The sequence below is a fragment of the Tinamus guttatus genome, unplaced genomic scaffold, assembly GCF_059628265.1.
Source record: "Tinamus guttatus ecotype Peru unplaced genomic scaffold, ASM5962826v1 Tinamus_guttatus_pri_ptg000240l, whole genome shotgun sequence".
Lineage (NCBI taxonomy): Eukaryota > Metazoa > Chordata > Aves > Tinamiformes > Tinamidae > Tinamus > Tinamus guttatus.
Genome location: NW_028288774.1, coordinates 14602211 through 14619857, shown reverse-complemented (window position 1 = coordinate 14619857; position 17647 = coordinate 14602211). Strand labels below are relative to the sequence as shown.

Here is a 17647-nt window from a genome sequence, read left to right as displayed (position 1 = left end):
TACGTTCACCAGCTACATTAGTTGCTTTACATCAGCACAGTGGGACACTGGTGTCCCCCAAGCTAACTCAACCTCTCGTGAGCGCGCTGTACAGCAGAGCGATTGCAGTAGCGGGTTATTCACAATTTAGATCCACAACCCCGTGTCTTTCACACTTAGTTTGTTTCATTTTCACCACTGCTGCCAGAGCCAGAGAGCTCACAGAGCCACCGAGCTGCAGGCTGGAGCCGGCCAGCCCTGTGCCCATGGGGGGCTTGGTCTGCGCAGGGCTCTGACACCAAACACTTCACCCTGTAGCTGTGCACGAGAGGGGACCACAGGGATATTTAGTTCATGGACTCGAGTGTCACTGAAATTACACATAACTGTGTCCTAGATATTGCATAACATTATTCTGCAAAAAGATAATTCAAAAGACAGACTCAGAGGGAGACTGTCCACTAATAAACAGCTCTTGGCCCCTGTGCTACATGTATATATAAAAAAGACACTTTAAATTTAGCACGCTTCTGAAAAGACAGAGGCAAGTGGCATTCAGTGTGGAATTAATACCTTGGATAGTTTAGAGATACTTGATAGATTTTGTTGCTAACTAAAAACTAAAACACAGCTGCACAAGACAACGTGAAATGGACCTGCCAAATTAAAACTCAGTCATACATAGAATATCTTCATTTGCTTTGTTTTTCCCCAACCCAAGCAGATAGGTAATTCTGCAGATAAATTCTATCTGGCTGGAAACAGCTGCTGTGAAATAAGCTGACAGACTGCAAATAGCTTTTGGCTGAATTATTCTGCAATTGCGCATCTCATATACCTTTTTTAAAGCCCATTATTATATTTAGAAATGGCAGGGTCAGATATGCAGTGTAATTAAAGAGCTCTTTAAAATGATTTAGTTAGTGGGCAGCACACATACGTGTTCCCCCGGAGCACACATGCTAGGGCAAAATGAAAGACCTGTGACTGTGGCAAAGCCATCCCATCAGAGCTCTGTTAATTCTAAATTCAGTCTTGAGAGCAGCAGCTGGCAAACTGCAGTGTGTAAGAAAGGATCCAGCTCTGTCACCCACAGCTTTGGCCTCACTCGTGTGAAAATACTACAATTCCGTTTGAAACACTAGATATTGTGCGCGTGCTGGGGTAGCCATGACATTCAGAGATACAGTTACAGCAAGACTAATTTCATTCTGCCAGGGTCAGTTTGGAGAACTGTGTCACTCTGCAGCAATTACGTTACCACAACACAGTTCTGTAGGCATAAACAAGAGTCACCTAGAGGTAGGCTGTTCCCCTAGTTAAGGATGGTTTATTTACTAAAGAGATGTAGTCAGACAGTGAGCATGGACAGGCCCTCAACATTACTAGCACATTTAAGCAGTACTTGTCAAATTGCATAAAGAAAATATATTGGAAATTTTCATCCTGATCAAATTTTGTTCAAAAAAGGGAAAAATCTTGAAAACTAGCAAAGTTTACAATAAAAGGAAATAAAATGGGGTTAAAGCATTGAAATTTAAGCAAGTATCATATCTCATTGAAAACAATTCCTTTTCATTTGGATTAATAATTATTTGGAACAATCTGAAATCATTAAAAAGTCTCCCCAAGCAAACCAAACAAGCTCCCCATTTCCCATGGCTTTAGTTACAATGCCGACTTTTCTTGCTTTGTATACATAGTTTTGCAACTTCCAGGAGGCCAGAAATCTAATGAGACCTTGGGCTAGTTAATAATTCAGGGCTTGCTTAGCACGGGGATTCTCAGCTTCTCCATCAGACGCGAGTCCTGGTGCTCCCTCTCACCCAGCAGCGCCGCAGAGACTCCCAGCCCAAGCTGGGCGCCTTCCGGGCACCCCGGGGCAAACGCGGGCCCAGCCCGGCCCGGGAGCAGCAGCTGGAGCGGCTGCCATCGCTACAGTCGCACAGAGCTGCGACGTGCTCGGCTAGCCCGGGGCTGCTGCCCACGACCGGCTGCTGTGGGGAAGGAGCACGAGTGGGCCACATACGGCAAAACCAGCAGCTGGTGCCTCCCTTTGCAGCCTCTGCCAGCCCTGAGAGCTATCTCTTCATCTCTAAAGAGAACTTAACAGAGAAATAAAGCAATAAACAAACACACCTGCCTAAAACACACTGCAGCTAAATTATACGTGCATAATCAGTAGCTATCAAGTATTACACTAGCAACCTTACAGAGAGCAAACAGTTTTCTGACATTGCCTGCATTGCAAATTCTCTTCTGTCTACTTGGAACATAAAGCCTTTCTTCATCCAGCAAAGTATAAAACTTGGCCCCAGCCCTGCCAGTTGTCCCTAGCAGGAGCACTGAGTGGAGCAACAGGCGACAAGAGCTCGTTGTTCCGTAATCCTTTCCCAGCTCCCACCTGCTTGCTCACTACCGCAGAGAGGTTTCTAGGGAACTGGGCTCCATAAAGACAATGGATTATGGACCTGTTGTTCATACTCAATCCCTGCTTCATACTCTCTTCATTAACCTGTACAGTAAAAAACAAAGCTTTGGTGGCTGGAAATCTTCACATCTGAAAGGGAGGGTGGATTAGAATTTCCTCTAATATGTATTATTTTTTCCCCTGTTATCTATTATGTAACCACAGAGGAAAAAAACCATTTGAGGAAAACAGCCTTTCCCTTTCCTTTTTTCCCCCCCTTTCCTCCCTAAGGGCCATAAATGTTTAAACCAGTGAGTGCCCTTGCATGCATATGTCTGTAGTACTCCCAATACTGCCAGGCTGGTTGTCTTCTCTCCCACATAAAGGGGGAAATACACAAACTCTGCTAGGGCTCAGATTGCTGTGCCATTTCAGCTCCTTTAGACAGGAAAGTGTTAAATAAACAACAATTTTAAAGTACGTATCTGGAAAGGACTTTTTGTATCTTGATCAAAGCCAAACAGCAATCTTTACAATATAATGAGAAAGGAAAAGAAACCACAACACCAAAATGTATAATCACCGAATCAACAGGACTGATCGTGCAGCCTGTGCGGTAGGTTGAGGAGAGCCTCCTGCACGCTGCGGACAGCACCCCCAGGGGTGCCAGCACTCAGACCCCCAGCACCCCGGGCACAGTGGCAGACCCGCCAAGGAACGCAGCCCACCTCCGCTTTGTTCTGTTTCTCTTCGTATTCGCTCTGTTCCTTCTCCATGCCAACTAGCTTAATCTTCAGATCTGAGACTTCAGCCATTAGATCCAATTTCTGAGTCTCAAGTGATGTTCGACTTAGCAGCTCCTGAAAGAAAAGTAGAATATTTTCCTCGGTTATTTCTATTTAGGTGAATACAGACAGGATGTTACATGGTTTGACACAGACCCATAGAAAAGTCTCTACCCAGTACTTCTACTTAAAAGGAAAAAAAAAAAAAAAAAAAAAAAAAAAAGTCCATCGTTAGAAAGGGGGGAAAAAAAAAAATCACAGGAAAGTGAATTTCTTTGCCTCCCTTAGTGGTGCTTATCCTTTGAACTGTGCATTCTTAGTTCTGCTGCTATTTTCCCATAAACGTTCTCCCATGTTACTCACTAAGCTGGTATCCCGCTCACCATTTTAAGCAAACGTGTGGACCAGAGTTAATTCCAGGGCAACACATCAATCTAGAACATAATATGGAGGCCGTACAAACCCAAAGGTACAAAACACCATAGAGATCTTCAGCTCACGCATTAAAAGGGCTCAATTAATTCCTAGAACACGCAGAGCTACGTTTTAGATTTAAAACGCAACGTTTTAGAATTATATCATTTTTATAATGTGTTATTTAGCCATAAATGTATTGCTGAATGAGGACTTTAAGTAGAAGTCATAGCACCAAAAATAAGCAGCATTTCCCCAGCAGTGCCAATAGTACTTGGAAGCTGATTATGCATAGGACTTCTGAAGACTGTTGTGGCATGGAGGGAAGAGCACTGAATGGGAAGCGGAATGACGTCCTGGAACCTGGAGGCACCGTCTACACTCAGTAAGTGGGTGAACTAGAAACATTTGGACATGACTTTTACTTGTGTGAACTCAGCTAATTTTTTAGATTGCAGGGCACATTTTGGACAAAGTGCATCTTTGTGTTTGTAAAACTTTCAATATTCACCTTGCATCTCTCAGTTCCCAGGAAAGCCAAAAATCTTCCTAAATTTAACAGAATATAATTTCTAAAACCATCTCTGCTGGCCTCCATATTCAAAGGAAAAAAAAAAAACATTATAAATCTTTAGCCTTACTATAAATCAATACCCGAGTTTGAAAGCATTTTTGCAATTTTGCAATTTAACTTAGGTTTCTAATTGGACATAATGTTTTTGAAATTTAGTAGCAATTTGTAGCTGTTCTGATCAGATGAAATGGGGTACCACAGAATTACAGACAATTATGCTTTGAATTACACAGAAGTGACTAAACTGAATTTGACATTCTGGATACCCTGATGGTACTGAAGAATTAGAAACACCCTTTTCCCATTTCTTCCACAAACAGAATAGTATGTTGCAGACTATGGTTCAGAGCCAGGGAAGCAACAAACAAATGTTATTTTAAAAAATTATACAGCTACAGTTTATTTGGAACCCAGATCTTCTCTACATGTAAATTGTTTTAATCTAGCGGGAATAGTGTTCAAATTAAAAATAGTACTAGGCTTGCATCCGCATTGCAACATCAGTGATCTCAGCTACCCACTGCTCCCAGAGCGGTGCCCGTTCCTGCTGACGCTGCCAGCAGTATCTGCTGGGGATGGGAAAAGAAACACATGTAGCCTCGTGCCCTGGGTTTTCCCTGAAAGAGATCGATCTATCACTTACCAGAAACACGCTGTCCTTTTTGCTCAGGAACCTTAAACAGCAGTCACCTAACAAGTTCACAGTATTGCCTGGTTTCCAAAATCATTGCATTAAAAGGGGTAATGCAATAAAAAGCAAAAATTACACACGATTCTTCAGTGCTGCGCAAAAGCCAAGGCTATAGGACTCCACTAACCTGCACACACTCCAGAGGCAGAGCCCAACTCAGACTGCAACAGGCTTTTGTACAGCTCTTAGCAGAGAAAAATTTCATAGATTAAGATGTAGTTTTAAATGGGAATTTTGACATGAAATAAAGCTATTGAGCATTAAAATGGCTAGTGAGATTAGGTGACTTTGGACCCTGTCCACGGACCGTCTGTATGCACTTTTGAATACCAGCAACATTAAGAATTGTTGTAATTTGACATTGCCACGGTGTTGCATGATAAAACAAGACTTGTTAGTAAAGCAAGCAGGCACAGCATCCACCCTGAGGTTTTTAACAGCAGAGCTAGCTGGGCGCACTGCCTGCTGTCACTCCGCACTTACCTTACAGGCTCCCACACTATTTATTGGGGCTTCATCTGCCCAAGGGAGAGCAGCACCTTAGTCCTCTCCATGTGAGCAGTACAGTGCTACCTGCTAGGAGCAAGCATGGAGGCAGCTGACAGGTTTTGGTTTACTTTTTCAATCATCTCAGACAAAAATTTACATTTTGCCCTGAAGCTGTAGAACCAGAACCTCATCTGGTGTAAACTGGCACAGAGCTTTTGCCTTAAAATAGACAAAATAGCTAACTACCCCTGGTTTGTTTTCAGTGGTGCTACACTGATTTAAACCAGATGACGATTTATCTTGCCTGTAGAAAGCCTAACTTTTGGGTTGAAAGAAAGTGCCGTCTAAAGTAAATGTCCCCTCTAGAAATGGGTAACATCTGGAAGCAATTATTTTCATCTTCAAGCGCAGAGTGAGCAGTTCATTAGAAAATGTGACCCATTTTGCTGCAGCAAAATTATAGTGTATTTTAGTGGTATGATGCGACTTGAGGCCAGCCAGAATAAATATGCAATTGTAAGAAAAGAAAATACAAATTTATGTTAGTGGTTTTAAAGCAAAAAAGATAATATAGGAGATGCAAAATGGTGATTTGGACTGCAGTGGCTTTGGTACTTTATGATCCTCCTAAAGTGCAGTATAAAAATAGAACATAGTCTAGAGAATCTTATTTAAGTTTTTTTTTTCCATTTTCATTTTAAAAATACAACAGAAGTATAACCTAATTTTCCAGTTATTTGAAAAACACCTTTTAATTTTTAAAATTAAATTGTTTTAAAGTTGAATGATTACAAAGGCAAGTCATGAAGAACCTACTATACTTGTATATCAGACAAATCAATGCACGGTGAGCCATTTCCAAACACATCTGCATTTCTAAATTCAGATCTTACACTTGTTAAATGCTAAGTCATGCTTTTTAATATTCCCAGCTAAAGTGAAGCATGTGCTAAATCTCACTTTACATTCCTTGGACTTGGAAAGATGTCCTTCTTATAAAGTTGTTTATAGATTTTAGCACAACATTAGATAGCTTAGAAAAATGAGGAAAAAAGAAAGGAAATTTCTTGATATTTAACAGATCACTTAACAGAAGTAATTGTGCTATATACTGATAGAAAGAAAACAAGTCAAGTAAAGTCAAGTAAAAGCAAGTTGCCCGGAACTGTATAAAAGGCAATGCTGCAGAAAGTTTTTGCTTCCCATTCTTATTAAAACAGCTTTGGAAGGCAGGAGGGGGAAGAGAGAGACAGACCTACCTGGCAAGCAAGATTCAGCAAGAAGCGCTACCAGCGAGGCCTGCACTTTTTAAGGGCTGTGTGTCAGCTGCAGCAGAAATAAGATACTTGCTTAACCGAAAACACAGCTGAGAGCAACGTACACGTGTAATCACCGTGAAATGGTGCAAGTCAGTGGCAGAGAGGCAATTGCAGCCCTCCAGTTCATCCGCTGCGCGCTGGGCAGAACTTGCCATTACCCTGACAATTTGCATAGTCTTTGCATGTGTCGGATGGGCAGAGCTGCACCCACAATAACTAGAATTACAACACAGCAGCGCTATGCTCACCTCTATAGATAAGCTGCATGAGTTCAGCACACGCTCTGCAAAGCTCACCCTTACAAGCAGAGCAGTGCAGAGCACAACTCGAGACCCGAAACTCTGAGCTTGCTGCTGGCAAGTAATTGCTTGCTGCATACAAGTGAGCCCTGAAATTCATCCAAGATCAGATGTCTCGGACAGCTGGAAACTGCAGGAATGATCCTTGCAGGCCAGCAAGTTCCCGTGAAGCAAACAGGGACAGCCCATACGTGCAACACACAACCAAAATGGGGTTCAGGCTCATGTGCACACAAGACAAGTGCAGATCAGAACAAGCACATAGTGAGCTGCCCTGGATCCACCCTCATATCCCTCCACCTTGCACTCTTCTAGGCTGCTACAGGGCCCTGTGGAAAACGCACCGTCTGGTACACATGCCCCTGGCAAAGTGGGGCTAAAAGCTGCCAACACAGAGAGACCAGGCAGAGAAATTCACTCCAGTTGGCGTCTGAACATTTCAGGTTCTATTTGTATCTTTAAGACAGAACACGTCCCAGAGACAAAGTAGGTGCTTTCTACTTTGCCTCAGAATTTACTTGACAGAAAACAATCTTGCAGATCATACGACGCTATATAAAGAGTGAGCCCTGCACTGCTTATTACATGTATTGGCAGGAGGAGGGTGGATGGCACAAACTAACTATCAAACAGGGCCAGAGTTCAGTACAAGTCAAGCACAAGAAAGACAGCACAACCCAAAGCAGAGTTTTGCCACAACCTTGCTTGGCAAAGCAAACTGTACATTGTGATCCTCTGTGTCGCAGAACTTCAGGGGGAACTAGTATTAGTTAAATTATTCAAAAGAGGCAGACGTATAGCTGAGAGGTAGCTGTTATTATTCATAATGATGACCACAATAAATGCACTTAAAGAACTGTGAAGGTGAAATCTGTGTGTGCAGAAAATTTTCTTTTTAAACAAGCCCAATTTAAGGTTCACCATTTCATCTCCATACCACCCATGTTGTCCCACCGTGGGTGGTGGGTCCTTTTCTGTCATGGGGCAGAGTTTGGGCTACAGATAAATCAGAATTTGCTTTTGCCTTATAGTTCTCTCCTACACTTGCACATTGCTCAAATGAAAAAGCAGTTGCTAGAAATTGCCATCCAATGGTGCCTGTGGCTCCATAAAGAGCAATGCCAGAGGCACAGCTTGCTGCAGTTTGATGCCAACTCTCCCAGGCCTGGAGCTTCTCTGCTTCTCTTCTTGGTTCAGCTCTCTAACCAAGCAGATAGCCCTTTTTAAAACCTGGAGTTACTTTTCTGATAAGTCATGGAGGGAAACACCATGTGAGCCAGGACAAATGGTAGAAGGACATGACAAAGAAGAAGGAGAAAGATGCAAAAACAGAGTAGAGGCTTCCCCTTTTAGAAGGGAGCTGCTAGACTGGCTCAACTTATTTCATGTAAGTTCACATGAAGAAAATGACACCCTCCTGCCACAACACTGAAGAGGCTGCAAGTTAATTCTACTGTGTAGCATGCAGGATCTCGGTTTTATGTAATTCATACGAAAAAGACTGTCTCCTGTTGGAACAGGAAAGGTTTAGTTGCTGGAGGAAAAAAAAAAAAAAAAAAAAAAAAAAAAAGTGGCATGGAAATGTTCAGTTGCTGTTCCCAAAGCACTTGCATGATAGCTTTGTAGTAGGGCTCAAAACAACTGTGCATAGAACAGGAGCCAGAGGGATTTTAGCCAGCAACCCCACCCTTGCATAGTGGACAAGTCTCTGCTAGAGCAGATTCAACAAGAACTATTCCGCAGGGTAGCATTACACACCACTCCGCTGGCACCACCGGCTATCTCGCTAAGGAACTTCAAATTGTCTTCGCACAGCTTGGATTTTTTGTTTGTATTATAGCATTGTGCATACAAAAATTAACCAAGTCAGCTTTTCTTACAGTTGCAGAAATTAAAGGCAAGTTTATCCTGGACCCACACATATGGAAACCACACATATGCTTTCCAACAAAAGTAAGATAATATGCTTAACTCTATTGAAATTAGCTTTTTTCTATAATATACATTAAAGATCGTTTTAAGCTAAGACAATTACTGTCATTGTTCATTTTTTTCATTTAGAAGAAGCAGTCAAAGTTCACAAAGGCAACAATCAATGGAGGTAAAGATACTGTAAACAAGCAAATCGAATCGTGAAATAAAATTAGATTTATAATGCACCTCAGGAAGATAAAAGAAGTGCCATTGTAAAGCAGGAATACTTACATACGAGCCTAGAGCTGGATGATTATTTTTATTAAAAATAATTTTGCTGCAAAAATAAATAAATACTGTCTTGCTTGCCCTGAAGAGCTCTCTAATAGTTTTGTCTGGACAAACTCCATGACAAGACCCAGACTCTATCACCTATCTGCTACGGCCCACAGGCGCTTCTAGAGGTCACTGGGAACTGATGAATGAGGAGGTCTGGAGCCAGCTCCCCGCAAAGCTAACTGTGCCCTGAAGCTGCGAGGTCAGACACACGCTCACTCTCTCTGCCTCACCAAGCGCCAGGAGGACTGGGCCACCCACCGTAGGTGAGCGTCCAAACCGTCCCGTTATCAGGACATTCTCAGCTCTCCCAATCTTACATTACTCCCTGCAGAGGGAAATCATTTTCAACAAGATGAACTGAGAAAAGAACTTTCAGAATAGATGAAAGGTTATAAAATAGGGGGCTCTGAGACATAGGAAGTGTAAAATTTCTCAGTGGAGATGCAACCGGGTTTCCCTCGCTGCAGGTCATTGGTTTGACTCCACTTGGAGACAGGAGAATGACAACACAGCTCCTCTTCCTCCAGTATTTCACTGCATCTGCTTTTCTTACTGTGCCCAGAACTGTTCGTTATTTTTACTCATTTCAATGAGAAAATAATGTTTAAATATCTTAGTTCTACAGTAATCTTTTTTTCAGCTGTCGAAAGTACATCATTCACATGAAACCCCTGAGAAACTCACAGGATTAAAATGAAATACACACACAAATCTTTGATGGGTTGTGGCCTATATCTTGCTTGCCCTAGAATTTGGCTCAAGCTATCCTACATGCTGCAAGCATTTGAGAGATCAGCCACTTAGAAACTTAGCAATGAACAGGTAAGCTTGGCTGAACTAGTGTAAATTATGTTCAAATGCAAGCTCTCGAAACTATGATACAAAGCCACCAACAGATTTGAGCTTATTGTTAACTACAGACAGCGTGCTACGTAGGCACAGTGATGGCAGCAGCAGAATCATGTACTGCCAAATAAATATTACCATTAAAATGACCAAAATGACCTCAAGATTTAGGTTTAGGGGATTTTTTTTTTTTTAAGACACATTTGCAGAATTTCTGATTTCTTTAGAGATTGTGTATAGATGTTTGTAGCTGCTAATCGGGTTGGGTTCAACTATGGTAAGCAACTAACACACATGCTTAATGCTAGACGGGGCTAGATTCGAACCTTTTGACTGAAATACCAATGTAAATGCATTATTTTGATCTCTCTTCAAATGCCTCAATGTCCTGCTGCCTCAGACTTTAAATTCACACTTTGCTCAGAACAGAACAGAAAATTTTCTGGCAGAAAAATGGTAAGTGTTTTAGCAGAAGTCATAGAACTTCTATCTACTTTAATGATTGTCTTTCTGACGTTTGGAAACAGATTTTCAGATTTCAAATACTCATTGTTCTTTGAATTTGACTTCAGATCTCATACTGAAAAATGGCCTGTTGACATTTTTTAAAACAATCTCTCTTAAATATGACATTTTTTTTTCCATCTCGAAGTATTTTGGTCCAGAAGATGTGTGCGAGACCAACATGTTTTTAGAGGAAATCATTGTATCTTTAAAAGGTTTAGGATACAAGTTTACCATAAGGAAACTGCCACACTTTACAATACTTAGGTATAAGGATCCTTATCACAACAAAAAAGCTTATATGCATTTACATAACTGTAATGTAAAACTATGAATATTTTATAGAAATGCCTGCACATTTCACATAGTCTAAAGCATTAAACATATAATGCAACATTTGGGTGGAAGATGAGTAAGTTCATGAAGAACAATGTATTTCCTGAAAATTTATGGCTTTCATTTTGAGGAATATTTACAACTGCAGACCTATTTTCAATATCTACATGCTGCATAATTTTTTTCTTGGTAAAAGCAGAAAATAGCACAGGGCAAGTTCTTTGGACCCACAGAACTGTCAGCTCTACAGTTACACATGAAACGTAAAGGTATTTCACTTTTTATTCATTCTACTTCCTCAGCATTTTCCATGAAACAGTACAAATAGATTACGCCACAAAGTCTGAAAAGAAGTTGATTGAAATAAGGCAAAAAATCTACCCATATATTTTTTTTTCCCCTTTCAAAAAATAGGGAGGAAGCTCCTAAATGAAGCAAAACTGGATGCGGAACCACACTTGAAACAGTAACTCTTCTCAGCTTACTTGTTCAGCTTCAAAGCCATATGAAATTAGAACATATATTTAACTAAAAGTTATTAATTCTGTAACTCCTACATATATTGTATACATTTATCTGGTCTAACCAGTTACTAAACCATGTCCAAATTTAGTTTGTCAGCACAACATGAATAATCCACAATAGTTTCAATTTACACTTTGCCACGTACAGTTATGCAACCAGCTAGTAAAATGTCTCTGAGCCAGAAAAACAAAGAAACATTTATTGCAAAAAACAGTGTGCAACGGAGCAAGAGATGAATAAAGAGAATTTTTTTTCTGTTACCTCCTGCTACCAAAGCATCCATGCATACAGACAAGGTGAGTGTATATGCAAATCCCTCTATTGCAGAAGGTTTTGTAAGAGTCCCCCCAGTCCAGATTTTTACCTGTTGAAGCATTTCTTCTGTAGCATTCAATTTCAACTGATGCCCCTCAAGACAGATTTCCAAGTCGCGGATTTTCTCTCCTTGAGCTTCTACTTGGTCTGTGAGGACACTCACCTGTAATTTGAGAACAGAGCACTAGGAATGCTACCGAATTCATTGTAAATAAGTTTCAATTACCGTATACAATTAACATCCAAATGCACATTTTAATAGCAGTTTTCCTTTTAAAGTCTTCAAAGGTTTCATATTTCTGTGCACTGAAACATCTTGCTCTATATGAAGACAAACAAATTCTCAATCTTACCTATAAATATTTTGCTGCAACTCCCACAACCATTTTTTTCCTGTTTTGTTTTAAAATAAAAAGACCATTTCTAGAAGGGTTTGAAGACTACACATAGGCAGCCTGTGTCAATTCTGGCACAAGTCTACACAACTCAAAAGCAGCCAACAAGAACACAGGATATTGAAAACACTTGAGGTGGTACTGCAGCACACTGGCTGTTTCAGGTTCTGCTGGCATTTTGCTCCCCAAGACAGATGAAAGATGAAGACAATAAAACTGTTCTTTCAGAAACCAACCAATTACCTCAGTGCTTACAAGAACATAAAACCAGTTTACCTATCAATAAAGCGTTTTGAAGTTATAAAGAATGCAATGAGTAAAAGGCATGTTTTAGCAGAGGTAAAGTTCTAGTCCAAAAAAATTCCCAGCCTTTACATGCCAAAACATGAAAGCAAAAAAAGGGAGACAACAAATCCCAGGAGAGGCTACCATAAGTAATACTAGTCAAGAACTGTGGGAATGGCAGAATGAACCAGCATTTGCGTCAGAAAAGTCCTGTCTCACTCAAAGTTGGTAAAGCTCAAGAAATTACACTTGGCCAGAAGTGCACCCTGAGGTACCCAATCTGGGGGTGGGAGGAAGGACTCCTCAAACAGAGTCTCCTGTTTAGCAGCTTCTTTGTTTTTCTATCATGAAATGAAAGCACAAAAATTGCTGAGAGGTCAGAAAGTAAGAAAAAAACTGAATTTCCTTCCTCAGTCTGATGCAGCTTCCAGAGGAACAGAAGGGTTAAGTTCTAACTAGCATTATAATCTACCAGGAAACCTTTCAGTTTTAAATATGACCTGCAAATGCATTTAATAAAAATCTCAGCAGCATATGCTGAATGTTCCAGCAGCAAGGCCGAAGGACACATTAGCCACTTTGAGCTCGTACTTCCCTCTCTTAGGGATGGCATCTGCCAGACCCTTGAAGGGCTCAGTAAGCTGCACACAAGACACGGCCTCTGCGCACGCTGTTCTGGCACGTGCATGCTGCCTCGGCAATGCAATACCCACAGAGTCAGCCAAGAGGTATTACATTTCCTGTAAGCATCTCTAAAAAGCAGGAATATTGAAAAAATAACGACAAAGTAAACAGAAAAAAAAAAAAAGGTTTTAAACACCTCAGATAAAAGCATCATAGGAAATACGTGTTTATATACAGATGCTGAGCTCTGAGAGGGCATCCTGGATGCTCCAAGTGCTGCAGTCTCTGCCACAGGCTGAGCCGAGAAGCACTGTGCAGCAGCAGGTTCTGAGGCGCATGGTCCGAACGGGTCCCGGATGGCAGAGGCAGCCGCAGGACTGGCCTGTTCCAAGGCAGGGCACACGAGCTCCTTCCTGCTGAGTTTGTGTGACTGCGTTCTGCAGGTACCTATCTGTGCAGACGCAGAAACGGTTGCTAAAAAACAGCAGATTGTATCAGGAAAACTACACACTGATAGGTAACATGCAGATGTTTCTCAGGACCTTAACCTTAAATTCCAAACAGAAAAGAGTTTTTTTTTCTTCCTTTTTTTTTTTGTTTAGCAGAACAGCAATGACAAAATCAGTCAAGCTGAAGAGTATGTATTGTAAACAGTTTACTGCCTATTTAACAACAGCAGTGAGAATTCACCTCAGTAAATTAATGCAAGTATGAACAGAACATACAGGAGAAAACATGTTTACAGAAGCTAGTTACTGAAACTGGGGAGAACACCCACCCAGTTTTGTTTTATAAAAACATATATAACTATAAGTATGCGTAACTATAAGAAAGAAGGACAGGCTAAGACTGTTTAGAGAATGCCCAGTTTCAGTGCTAAAAAGCAGGTAATTTGCAGTTTAGTAACAGTGAAAATATTCAAAAAACCACCCTTAAAGTTTAAATTAGAATGCACAAAATGTAATTTCCTCAAGAACAAAACTCACTTACATGGAACAGATGCCCTACTTGAAAAAGGTTTGATAAATTGAGACACAGAAAATCTGGAAGAGTCTACACCTGCATTTTCCTGCCAAGTTTTATTTTTCCAGATTACCTTCTCTTTAGCTTTATAATAAACTAACTAAACTATATACAAGCAAGAAAAACCTCAGTTCTATCACCTGTAAAATTTCTCAAGCTTTCTAGATTCCTCAATTTCTACCCTGATTTTCTCCAATCCTCCACATGTTTAGTGGATAATACACCACAAAATTTAGGAGTAAGCAAACCCTCCTCAGTAATGACCAAACGACCTATACAAAACTATACTGGCTTCACCATCTTGCTTTTGCATTCAGTACCTCAAGAAGCTGCATAGTTTCTCATCTTGTGTCATACACATCCTGAAAAAACATAGCACAACTAAAATACAGAGAGGTAGAGGCCTCTGAGCTCTGATTAACTCAAAGTGACAGTCATTTATCAATGTCAATTTAATGCCACTAATGGAGAAGAAAGTAAGTAAGAAGGAAGATATGGTTCTGGGAACATGACAGCATAAAAAGGATTCAACTATCTCGACCTTGTTCTCCAGTTTTTTAGTTCATGCAGGACCTAGAATATCAACTGGCACAACATGGTAAATGTAGAATGAAAATCACTGCCACAACACTCTTGTCTGGGGACTTCATAACATTGTTTCATTGGGGTTTGCCCTAAGTTATTTTCCTTCCTTTTATTTCTTACTTCCCCAACCCACCTCTCTTCTTCCCAAACGCCCCACCATGAAATCACACAGATAACTTACAGAAATAATTATAGGTTAACTGATGATTGAATATTTGCTGTTACTCTTGAAGTTGCATTTTCTGGACAGCTACCATTTGTTCCATGGAAACTCTTAACACTTAGCTTTTATCACTGGATATCAATGATGCAGAAGTGTTCCCTTTACACATACCTGCAGTATGAGTGACTCTTTATCTCCTTCTAATCGTGCCAATCTGTCTTGATAGGTTTCATTATTCATAGAAGAATGAAGATTCACCTGTGACTAGGGGAAAAAAAAAAAACATGCTGTAAGAAATTTGACAATTAATGTTAAAATTTCATGCAATAGTTAATAAAAAAATACCTATTGAGTAGATGCTATACTGCAAAGCAAAAGAAAAGTCTCTACAAATCCAAAAAGAATGTGTCATGGATTAGTGATTCTGAATAGCAAGACCTACTAGACTAGTGCCTGCTTCTCTTTCTACCAGCTCTATATCTCATAGATTTTAATATTACAGAATTAAATCCTCCCCGTTTTTTTTTTTTTTTTTTTTTTTTTTTAAAAAACTACAAAACTACATGTTTACAGAGAAGTAAGTTTAAAACAGCATCAAAACCATCTGGTTCATCCTGCATGCTGAAACATTTTGACATCTGATTGTAACATGAGCCCTTAGTAGTTCAGTTGCCAGCTTTATTGCAAGGGACAAAAAAGGGACTGTGAAAAAAGCACTTGGATTGGCTTTTTAGCTGTCATAAGAATCCAATTTCAAATTCCCCACAATTACACCCATTTGCAGAAGACTGCACATCAGGATAGCGGCTTCTTTTACACCACCACCAACCCAAGTTATAATCCTTTCCCCCTCTGCCAATTTCTGCCTTTTTATGGCTTCTTGCTTTCTACTGATGTCTACAGCCCCCACTGTAAAACAAATGATGAAAATAAACACGGCACTAATGAATGCTACTCAAGGACTTTTCCAACCAAAAGCCAAGACACACACTTCAACTGTAAAGTGCTAAATTATATTTATACGTGGCATATCTAAGAGTCAAGATGTGAGGCACTGATATATTAAAGATATAAAGATGCATTACCTCAGTTTAACTTCAACCTTCTGTATCAGGCAGGTCAGTCAGACCAGAAGGCCTTACAAAAAGCTTTCCTTCTTAACTGTGGCAGTACTATAATGAAAATAAGGAATCCCCATAATTAAAGATTCCTTTCTCTATGCTTGCCTACACATTCCTCTGAGCTCAGCTATGCAACCTCACTCACGCTGCCAGGATTTCAGCCTGGGCTGTTGCTCTACTTACAGAGCAAAGAGGGTCTTTTAGAATCTGCAATCTTTAGTCTTGGCAGTCAGGCTGCCATTAGCTTTGAAACTCCATTCCTCACCATCAGGGGCATTTGCCCAGGGAGAGCCTGCAGGGCTCCTCCAGCGCACCTCCGACTCACGTGCCTAAAGTGCAGGAACACTTTGCTGCATGCAGAACACACATCAGGTATTTAGGGAACAACAGCACTTTTCTAAACAGGGGAGGACTCTGCTATAAACAAAAGCTAGTGACGAAGACAGCCTCGTCAGATAGATTTTGCATCCTTTCTGCTGCTGTCACTTGCTATTTACTATTCTGGTTTTAAGAAATAAGCCCGTGACCCCTTGGGTCACAAATCTTATTATTACGATTAAGCAGATAAAATGAGTTTAATTAATGTCAACACATTTTTACATGACCAGTCTGTCATGAAATATAGAACAGGGTTCAACATTTTAAATGATCAGTAATTAAGAAAAAAATAATTCAAAACCAGATCACAAATTAAACATTTTACTACACTCATGTTTACAAAACATACAGCCCCCTAATGATGTCTGTTTCTCAACATGACTGTATAGCATCCTCTGTTGGAAGAGCAACATTCAATACCCCTGAAAAAGCTAGTGAATCACACCCATGTGGGCAGAAGGAAAATAGCAGCCTTTCCTACAAGTCAGCCAGATAATACTTAAGTAAGGACACGGAAGTACAGTAAGCAGAAAATAAACTGCTAAATGAAAGTGGTTGATTGACATGCAGCAGTTGTTTAGGACTTGGGAAAACTTCATGGCGCACATAAAGACAAGATAAAACACTGCACTATGATGCAAGGCCATCTGTGGATGGCTGGAGTTCATTCTGCAGTTGTGAAAGAGGAAACTTAGCAACTATGCTTAGACGTCACACGTGTCAGCTAGGACTGACTGAATACAGGAGCCAAAGCACTCGAGTCCTAGGACTACTTGAATTAGTTTAAGGCCTCATTTAAACAGTAAACACTATGGTCACTCAACCACATAACCAAAAGGCAAAATCACTAAGACTTATTACGGAGACAAAGATATTACTTCAGATGACGTAGCTTTAAATACTAAACATCACCAACTGAGCTCCACAACATCTAAGTTAAAATACGTTACCTCTATTCTTTCCAATGAAAGAATTAGAGAAATGGCATAGATCATATAAAAAAAATTCATGACAAGGCATGGCAGTGAAGTAGAAGGAGAGATATGCTCAGGAAAGGCGGTTGCAACAGTCACAAAGTGCTGCAGAGAAAGTCTCATGGGTGTATGCCTACATACTTTGTCTGTGGCAGCTTCTGAAGCACCTGCCTTAGGCTCCTGGGAGATTTTGCCAACACGTAACTGTCCACCTAAGACTGCATCAGGTACGAATGCGTTTTCTTTCTCAAACAACAATTCCAAACCAACCGCTTTTCCCAGTTCTAGGAGGAAAACAAAAACAAAAACAAAAAAAAAAAGAAGAAAAAAAGAAAAGGGCTTTTGCCTCCTGTGACCTGC

At 40.5% G+C, this 17647-nt stretch overlaps 1 protein-coding gene across 1 annotated transcript in view; it reads right to left on the bottom strand.

The window, feature by feature from the left end:
• The window catches only part of PPFIBP2 (PPFIB scaffold protein 2), a 66588-nt gene that overhangs the window by 23941 nt on the left and 25000 nt on the right, over positions 1–17647 (bottom strand). The window contains exons 3-5 of the mRNA XM_088525907.1: positions 14986–15078; positions 11789–11902; positions 3118–3249 (exon numbers count right to left, since the gene is read on the bottom strand). Coding sequence (XP_088382033.1) covers positions 3118–3249; positions 11789–11902; positions 14986–15078 — 339 coding nt within the window. The remainder of the gene's footprint in view (positions 1–3117; positions 3250–11788; positions 11903–14985; positions 15079–17647) is intronic.